Here is a 10,000-nt window from a genome sequence, read left to right on the forward strand (position 1 = left end):
TTTTCTGACTTTCTAAATATGACCACGGGTGTTAGATGGGTGGAGTTTGAAAAGGTGCTCAGAGTTATTGTTTGTAAGATGGTTAATAATTTTATGGGTGTCTGCCACGTCAGCTGCCAGACGTCGGAGTTTCAATGTATCCATGCCCAGGGAAGTAAGGCGTTCAGAATATGGCAAATTCCTGATGGAGGTTATTCTTTTGGTTGCACATCGCTGAACGGCTTCCAGACGATTGATATCCTGGGCAAGAAAGGGGTTCCAGACCGGTGATGCAAATTCCAGGTGAGATCTTACCATAGCTATATAAAGCCGCAGATAGATAGTCGGAGAGCGGCTCACAAAGGACTTGGTGAGTGATGCCAAGACACCCTCAGCCTTCTTGGCAATTTTAGCAATGTGTTTTGTCCAACACGAATCTCTGTCGACAATAATACCCAGGTCACGTTCACAAGAAGACTTTTTGAGATTAGTGTTGTGGAGGGAGTAATTGGACGCTGGGTAGTAAAAAATATATGTAAAAGAAGGAAGGAAAATCAATGTTTTTTCGTCCTCTCTTCCGTCGTCACTTTCCGTGATGAATATTTTAATTATTATTGTTGAAGCTGTTATCATCGTCTTAATTCTTGTTCTTGCATTTGTTGTTGTTGTTGTTATAGCAATTGCTGCTGATTTTTTTGTGCCCCCTTTCCAAGCCTAGCCTAACCCTAACCCTCATGGGCCCGGTTTCCCGGTTTCTGTGGCGTATGTGTTCCCCCACCCTCTGCGTTACCCAAGAAACAGGAAGAAAGTATGAGAGAAAGTTGGGGCGAAAAAGTAGGACAGGGGGTCGCCACCGACCCCTGCCGGAGCCTCGTGGAGCTTTTAGGTGTTTTCGCTCAATAAACACACACAACGCCCGGTCTGGGAATCGAAACCGCGATCCTCCGACCACGAGTCCGCTGCCCTAACCACTGGGCCATTGCGCCTCCACAAAATAAATTCGCCCATTTCAAGCCTAGCCGGGCTCGTGGGCCCGGTTTCCCGGTTTTTGTGGCGTATGTGTTCCCCCTCCCCTCAGCGTTACCCAAGAAACAGAAAGAGAGAGTGAGAAAAAGTTGTGACAAATGAGTACAACAGGGGTCGCCACCGACCCCTGCCGGAGTCTCGTAGAGCTTTTAGGCGTTTTCGCTCAAGTGAAGCACTCCGTCGGTTACGACGACGAGGGTTCCGGTTGATCCGAATCAACGGAACAGCCTGCTCGTGAAATTACCGTGTAAGTGGCTGAGCACTCCACAGACACGTGCACCCTTAACGTAGTTCTCGGGGATATTCAGCGTGACACAGAGAGTGACAAGGCCGGCCCCTTGAAATACAGGTACAACAGAAACAGGAAGTAAGAGTGAGAGAATGTTGTGGTGAAAGAGTACAGCAGGGATCACCACAATCCCCTGCAGGAGCACTCCGTCGGTTACGACGACGAGGGTTCCGGTTGATCCGAATCAACGGAACAGCCTGCTCGTGAAATTACCGTGTAAGTGGCTGAGCACTCCACAGACACGTGCACCCTTAACGTAGTTCTCGGGGATATTCAGAGTGACACAGAGAGTGACAAGGCCGGCCCCTTGAAATACAGGTACAACAGAAACAGGAAGTAAGAGTGAGAGAAAGTTGTGGTGAAAGAGTACAACAGGGGTCGCCACAATCCCCTGCAGGAGCACTCCGTCGGTTACGACGATGAGGGTTCCGGTTGATCCGAATCAACGGAACAGCCTGCACGTGAAATTAACGTGTAAGTGGCTGAGCACTCCACAGACACGTGTACCCTTAACGGAGTTCTCGGGGATATTCAGCGTGACACAGAGAGTGACAATGCCGGCCCTTTGAAATACAGGTACAACAGAAACAGGAAGAAAGAGTGAGAGAAAGTTGTTGTGAAAGAGTACAACAGGGGTCGCCACCGACCCCTGCCGGAGCTCCGTAGAGCTTTTAGGTGTTTTCGCTCAATAAACACTCACAACGCCCGGTACAACAGGTACAACAGAAACAGGAAGAAAGAGTGAGAGAAAGTTGTGGTGAAAGAGTACAACAGGGGTCGCCACCGACCCCTGCCGGTGCCCCGTGGAGCTTTTTGTGTTTTCGCTCAATAAACACTCACAACGCCCGTTACAACAGGTACAACAGAAACAGGAAGAAAGAGTGAGAGAAAGTTGTGGTGAAAGAGTACAACAGGGGTCGCCACCGACCCCTGCCGGAGCCTCGCGGAGCTTTTAGGTGTTTTCGCTCAATAAACACACACAACGCCCGGTCTGGTAATCGAAACCGCGATCCTCCGACCACGAATCCGCTGCCCTAACCACTGGGCCATTGCGCATCCACTGCAGTTTTTTTTTTAGTGTTCTTGCTATTGCTGGAGTCGCCGAGAATTCAAATAGCTTTGTGCTTGTTGTTGTTGTTGTTGTTGTTGTTGTTGTTGTAGGTGTGTTTCAATGAAAATTCAATAAAAGTAGATGTGGAAGGAACATTGGTGGAGCTTAAAAGACTTCGTCCTGTTTCGGGTGCACAGTAAAGGCTCCGCGGCCCCGGAAGTACTTGGACCCTTTATCGAGAGCAGTCGACTGCAAAAAAAAACAAAAAAACGAAAAATAAAAAAATAAATAAATAAAAAGCAATAAAAAACGTAAAACTGTTTCAATTCCATTTTTTTTATGAAAAAAAAATTCGTTTCAGTCATTTCACTGCGGCCATGCTGGAGCACCGCCTTTAGTCGAGCAAATCGACCCCGGGACTTATTCTTTGTAAGCCCAGTACTTATTCTATCGGTCTCTCTTTGCAGAACCGCTAAGTAACGCTAGGGGGGGGGACAAACACAGACACACAAACACAGACACACACACTTATATATATATATACATATATACGACAGGCTTCTTTCAGTTTCCGTCTACCAAATCCACTCACAAGGCTTTATATATATATATACTCTTTTACTCTTTTACTTGTTTCAGTCATTTGACAGCGGCCATGCTGGAGCACCGCCTTTAGTCGAGCAAATCGACCCCGGGACTTATTCTTTGTTAGCCCAGTACTTATTCTATCGGTCTCTTTTGCCGAACCGCTAAGTGACGGGGACGTAAACACACCAGCATCGACCCTGGGACTTATTCTTTGTAAGCCCAGTACTTATTCTATCGGTCTCTTTTGCCGAACCGCTAAGTAACGCTAGGGGGGGGACAAACACAGACACACAAACACAGACACACACACTTATATATATATATACATATATACGACAGGCTTCTTTCAGTTTCCGTCTACCAAATCCACTCACAAGGCTTTATATATATATATACTCTTTTACTCTTTTACTTGTTTCAGTCATTTGACAGCGGCCATGCTGGAGCACCGCCTTTAGTCGAGCAAATCGACCCCGGGACTTATTCTTTGTTAGCCCAGTACTTATTCTATCGGTCTCTTTTGCCGAACCGCTAAGTGACGGGGACGTAAACACACCAGCATCGACCCTGGGACTTATTCTTTGTAAGCCCAGTACTTATTCTATCGGTCTCTTTTGCCGAACCGCTAAGTGACGGGGACGTAAACACACCAGCATCGACCCTGGGACTTATTCTTTGTAAGTCCAGTACTTATTCTATCGGTCTCTTTTGCCGAACCGCTAAGTGACGGGGACGTAAACACACCAGCATCGACCCCGGGACTTATTCTTTGTAAGCCCAGTACTTATTCTATCGGTCTCTTTTGCCGAACCGCTAAGTGACGGGGACGTAAACACACCAGCATCGACCCTGGGACTTATTCTTTGTAAGCCCAGTACTTATTCTATCGGTCTCTTTTGCCGAACCGCTAGGTGACGGGGACGTAAACACACCAGCATCGACCCTGGGACTTATTCTTTGTAAGCCCAGTACTTATTCTATCGGTCTCTTTTGCCGAACCGCTAAGTGACGGGGACGTAAACACACCAGCATCGACCCTGGGACTTATTCTTTGTAAGCCCAGTACTTATTCTATCGGTCTCTTTTGCCGCGTATGTACTAGCAAAAATGCGTGTGTGCAACAAACTAGAAAAAATTGCGAGGATGGTGAAAAGGATAATGTGGGACCTGCGCAGGTTTCAGATTTTTCAAGATATGTCTGCCCACATATACTTGATCTATCTTCATCAGCCAAACATATACCACGACAACCTTTCAGATGTTACCACATTAATGCCATTACACTCGACTGAAACGCCGAAACGCTAACAGCACGAGAACGGTGAAGAAGTTTCAATAAATTAGTAATGCAATACTAGAGTATTGCTTTCCAGTAAAGAATAGCCCGTGAGGGAAAAATATACAAAGAAGTAAATATATGGCACAACGAAGTACCGATATTTACTGGAAATAGCGAACGTAATAATACGACGCTAATGTATAGCTTCACCGCGTATGCAATAGCAAAAATGTTCTCCCTGGAGGTAAGACAATTTTTTCTAGTTTGTTGCACACACGCATTTTTGCTAGTACATACGCGGTGAAGCTATACATTAGCGTCGTATTATTACGTTCGCTATTTCCAGTAAATATCGGTACTTCGTTGTGCCATATATTTACTTCTTTGTATATTTTTCCCTCACGGGCTATTCTTTACTGGAAAGAATACTCTAGTATTGCATTACTAATTTATTGAAACTTCTTCACCGTTCTCGTGCTGTTAGCGTTTCGGCGTTTCAGTCGAGTGTAATGGCATTAATGTGGTAACATCTGAAAGGTTGTCGTGGTATATGTTTGGCTGATGAAGATAGATCAAGTATATGTGGGCAGGTATATCTTGAAAAATCTGAAACCGGCGCCGGGCCCATATTATCCTTTTCTAGGTATTTCATCTTTCAGATGTTCTCCCTGGAGGTAAGACAATTTTTTTCAAGTTTGTTGCACACACGCATTTTTGCTAGTACATACGCGGTGAAGCTATACATTAGCGTCGTATTATTACGTTCGCTATTTCCAGTAAATATCGGTACTTCATTGTGCCATATATTTACTTCTCTCTCTCTCTCTCTCTCTCTCTCTCTATATATATATATATATATATATATATATGTATGTATGTATGTGTATGTGTGTGTGTTTGTGTGTCTGTGTTTGTTCCCCTAGCATTGCTTGACAAACGATGCTGGTTGTTTATGTCCCTGTCACTTAGCGGTTCGGCAAAAGAGACCGATAGAATAAGTACTGGGCTCACAAAGAATAAGTCCCGGGGTCGAGTTGCTCGATTAAAGGCGGTGCTCCAACATGGCCGCAGTCAAATGACTGAAACAAGTAAAAACAAGAAAATTCCTGGAGAAGGACATCATGCTCGGAATGGTCAGTGGCAACAGGGGCCGACCAAGATCCCGTTGGCTTGACACCATCAAGAGTGACACGGGAATGGACATAGCCAACCTGAAAGAAGCGACCCAGGATAGAACTGCCTGGGGGACACTGATCCAACGAGTAACCGAGAGTCAACTTCGACTGAGCGGATAGATAGATAGATAGATAGATATAGATAGATAGATAGATAGATAGATAGATAGATAGATAGATAGATAGATAGATAGATAGAGAGAGAGATAGATAGATATACAGATAGATAGATAGACAGACAGATAGATAGATAGATAGATAGATAGATAGATAGATAGAGAGATAGATAGATAGATAGATAGATAGATAGATAGATAGATAGATAGATAGATAGATAGCACAGAATACAATCTACAGATTGTTCTGCTTATAATTCCATTCCTAATTCATCCAGACATATCCAAAAATTATGGTTCTATGAAAGATAAACAGGATCGAACTCCGATCTCAGATTTTAAAAATATTAAAAAAAAATTTGTCTTTTCACATTATTTGAAGAATTTTTCACTTACTGCTATGACTGCCAAACCATCTTTTGGTTTTTTGGTACGTGTGAAATATTGGTTAAGTTCCTTGGCCACATGTAATTTGTTATCTTTCGCAGTGTCATTCTAGGAAATTAGGAGAAAAGAAAATTATTATTTACTAGCAGTATTGCCCGGCGTTGCTCGGGTTTGTAAGGGAAATAACCATATAAGCATTTTTAGAGAGTTATAGCCAAAAAATAGCAAGAAAATGCATTAAAAATGGGAAAAAATGATGGTAATTTTTTTAAATCGTAGACTTATCGTAGACGCGTGCTAATACCCAGAAGGGCTCGTTATGAAGTATCGCCCGGCGTTGCTCGGGTTTGTAAGGGAAATAACCATATAAGCATTTTTAGAGAGTTATAGCCAAAAAATAGCAAGAAAATGCATTAAAAATGGGAAAAAATGATGGTAATTTTTTAAAATCGTAGACTTATCGTAGACGCGCGCTAATACCCAAAAGGGCTCGTGATGAAGTATCGCCTGGCGTTGCTCGGGTTTGTAAGGGAAATAACCATATAAGCATTTTTAGAGAGTTATAGCCAAAAAATAGCAAGAAAATGCATTAAAAATGGGAAAAAATGTTGGTAATTTTTTTAAAATCGTAGACTTATCGTAGACGCGCGCTAATACCCAGAAGGGCTCGTTATGAAGTATCGCCCGGCGTTGCTCGGGTTTGTAAGGGAAATAACCATATAAGCATTTTTAGAAGGTTATAGCCAAAAAATAGCAAGAAAATGCATCAAAAATGGGAAAAAATGATGGTAATTTTTTAAAAATCGTAGACTTATCGTAGACGCGCGCTAATACCCAGAAGGGCTCGTTATGAATTATCGCCCGGCGTTGCTCGGGTTTGTAAGGGAAATAACCATATAAGCATTTTTAGAGAGTTATATTTCATTTCATTTCATTTGGGTTTGAGTCCATGCTCAGGCCAAGTCGAAGACTCCACCCTCAGAGTCTGGTGTGGTTGCCAGGTTGGATTCTCTGCTTAATTTTGACATGTGTAGGAGCGAGTTTGAGTCAGTTTGTGCTCGTTGTGTATATCCTGGGAGATGGGGTTCATCTCTAATGGTGCTTAAGTATCTATCCAGCTGCCTGCAATTTGAATGATTCCACACTGCATCCTGATAGATTTCTGACATGTACCGGAATGGAGTTGAACAGTTGTGCTCCTCGAACCAACAGACTTGATTCTCGCAGGGTTTTTGCTGCCTGGCCAGCCTTTTTGTTGATTGGTGGCAGCTGGCAGCGTCTTCCGTGGCGCAGTGAGTGGTAGGTTTTGATACCAAAGTTTGGCACCTTCTGCTCTATCATTTTCCAAATGTATATAATTCGGTATCGCTCAAATCTTCTTTCTATTGAGTACATCCTCAAGGTTTTGAGTCTTTGCCAATAGTCCAGGTCCCTCGTTTCTGAGAAGTATGAGGTAAAATTTCTTTGGGGCGATTCTATCTTAGATAGTTGGCCCTTTGTTGTTGGTGACCACAACTGAGAACAGTAGTCAATCCTCGGAAGTATCATACTGTTCCAGAGGGTTTTCATTGTTGAGGTATCTCTTGATTTGAAGGTGCGCAAGATCCACCCGCTGTACTTTCTTGCAGTAAGACAGACTGAGTCAAGGTGTTCTCTGAATTTTAGGTTGGTTCCCATGTGTATGCCTAAATCTTTCACATACTGTTTTTCCATTATTTGTTGTCCTGATGGGTTTCTGTAGTTTGTTGTATTTTTCAGATCTTGATCTGTTCCGTAGCGAATTAGTTCAAACTTCTTATCATTGAACAACATGTTGTTTGTTTCCTGCCATTTATATATGGTGGTCAGGTCCTTTTGTAAAGCCTCTGTATCCACCTCGTCTTTGATTTGTCTCATGACCCTGGTGTCATCAGCAAAGGATGAGACGTTGCTGGTTGTATCTTCATCTATGTCAGAGATGAGGATGAGAAACAGGATTGGGCCGAGTACTGTACCCTGAGGAACACTGCTGGTCACAGGTGATGGTGTTGAATGGGTTCCATTCACAGTGACTGTTTGAGTTCTATTTGTAAGGAACTCATGTATCCATGTACCAACTTTTCCTCCTACTCCTAGCTTTCGAAGTTTGTGACCCAGGATGCCATGATCTACCTTGTCAAATGCCTTGGCAAAGTCGAGGTAGATGACATCTGTGTTGTATCCATTCTCTAGATTTTCTAGGATTTGGTCATGGTGTGCCAGTAGTTGGGAAAGGCATGATCTACCTAACCTGAATCCATGTTGGTTGCAATTCATCAGATTGTTGGATTCCAGGAACTCAACCAGTTTTCCACGAACTATTCTTTCGAAGACCTTGATAATGTGTGATGTCAGTGAGATTGGTCGGTAGTTCTTTGGTTTTGATTTGCTGTCCCCTTTATGTATTGGAGTTATGTGTGCTTCTTTATATGTATTTGGTATTTTGCCATTCTCCATAGATTCCCTCCATATCATGTAAAGGGGTTTCGACAATTGTACCTTGCAGTTTTTAAGTATCATGGCATTGAAACCGTCAGGCCCCGCAGCCGAGTGCATGGAGAGCTTGTCTATGGCTCTTGCTATGTCTTCTGGGTTGAAATCAATGTCGGATAGGGTAGGTTTAGTATGGTCGATATCCTTGAAGAATTTTCCTGGGTCATGGATCTTCATGGTTTTAGATGGCTCACTGAAGACACTTTCATACTGTTGACCCAACATTTCTGCCATTTCAATAGGGTTATTCACTACATCCCCATTTTGTCTCTGGAGAGGTCCTATTGTTGACTTGGTGTTCGAGTATTTCTTTGCAAAACTGTAGAAACATTTTAGATTTTTCTTGATGTTTTCTATGGCTCTCTTTTCTGCATTGTTACGTTCTTCATCATAGTGTTGTTTTAGATTGTCTTCTAATCTGTATATTTGGTCAAGGACTTTCTGTAATTCATGTTTTGATGTCAGCTTAGATGTTTTGTTTCTTAGTCTTGACCTTTTGCGCATCAGGATCTTTCGCTCCCGTGGTACAGGTTTTTTTGTGGACTTGGTTTTCTTTAGAGGAACATTTTTTTCACATATTTCTTCGATCTTGCTTAAGAATTTCTTGTGTTTATCTGGCCCAGTAAGGTAGAGATCCCAGTCAATGATTTGTAACTGGTTGTTAATAGTTTCCCAATTTGCCTGGTGATAATCATACCTGCATAGCTTTGGCATGTCCTTTTGTTTAAGAGTTGTGGCATTGGGCTCATTACCAATGTGTAAATGCATTTCAATAATATTGTGGTCTGAAAGGATTGTTGGGGTTGAGTGAAGGTCAAATAGCGTGTCCTCGTTGTTGGTGAAAACCAAGTCGATCGTATTATTATTTCTTGTTGCTTCTGTCATCATTTGTTTGAGGTATAATTTCTCTGTGACTTCCAACAGTTTGGCTGCCTGTATTTGTTCAGCTTTTGTCCCCAGTTTTAGTATGTGTCCATGTGGCCAGATGATGTTAGGGAAGTTGAAGTCACCAAGGAGGATAATGTCTGGCATTGGACTCGCCATGTTTCCCAGAATTTGTTGGAGCTTCGTCAGTGGCTCAGTGAAGGATAATGTTGGGCTGTTTGGCGGTCTGTACATTATTGTTACAACTGTATTAAGTTGGATGATTTTTATGCACAGCAGGCTGCAGTAGGCATTTGATTCGTTGACAAGTTCTATGCATGCATAGGTGTCATGGATATACATGATAACGCCCCCATGGGATCTGCCTTGTCTATCACATCTGAAGATGTTGAATCTATTGATTGTGATTTCGCTGTTGCGGATGTTTTCGTTGAGATGACTTTCAGTAATTCCAATTATTTTGGAGTTGTTTTCTCTTGCTAATTCTTCCAAGAAAGGGACTTTACACTGTTTTGTTTTCGGATAAAGACCCTGGATATTTGCTGTTATTATGCTTGTTGTACCGGAAAATAGCCAAAAAATAGCAAGAAAATGCATTAAAAATGGGAAAAAATGATGGTAATTTTTTTAAATCGTAGACTTATCGTAGACGCGCGCTAATACCCAGAAGGGCTCGTTATGAAGTATCGCCCGGCGTTGCTCGGGTTTGTAAGG

General features: G+C 42.7%; 1 protein-coding gene across 1 annotated transcript in view; it reads right to left on the reverse strand.

The window, feature by feature from the left end:
* Positions 1 to 2,412: 2,412 nt before the first annotated feature.
* The window catches only part of LOC118768420 (serine/threonine-protein kinase DCLK1-like), a 32,604-nt gene continuing 25,016 nt past the window's right edge, over positions 2,413 to 10,000 (reverse strand). The window contains exons 5-6 of the mRNA XM_036514875.1: positions 5,900 to 5,998; positions 2,413 to 2,594 (exon numbers count right to left, since the gene is read on the reverse strand). Coding sequence (XP_036370768.1) covers positions 2,511 to 2,594; positions 5,900 to 5,998 — 183 coding nt within the window. The 3' untranslated portion in view covers positions 2,413 to 2,510. The remainder of the gene's footprint in view (positions 2,595 to 5,899; positions 5,999 to 10,000) is intronic.

This window comes from Octopus sinensis, linkage group LG29 (genome assembly GCF_006345805.1).
Source record: "Octopus sinensis linkage group LG29, ASM634580v1, whole genome shotgun sequence".
NCBI lineage: Eukaryota > Metazoa > Mollusca > Cephalopoda > Octopoda > Octopodidae > Octopus > Octopus sinensis.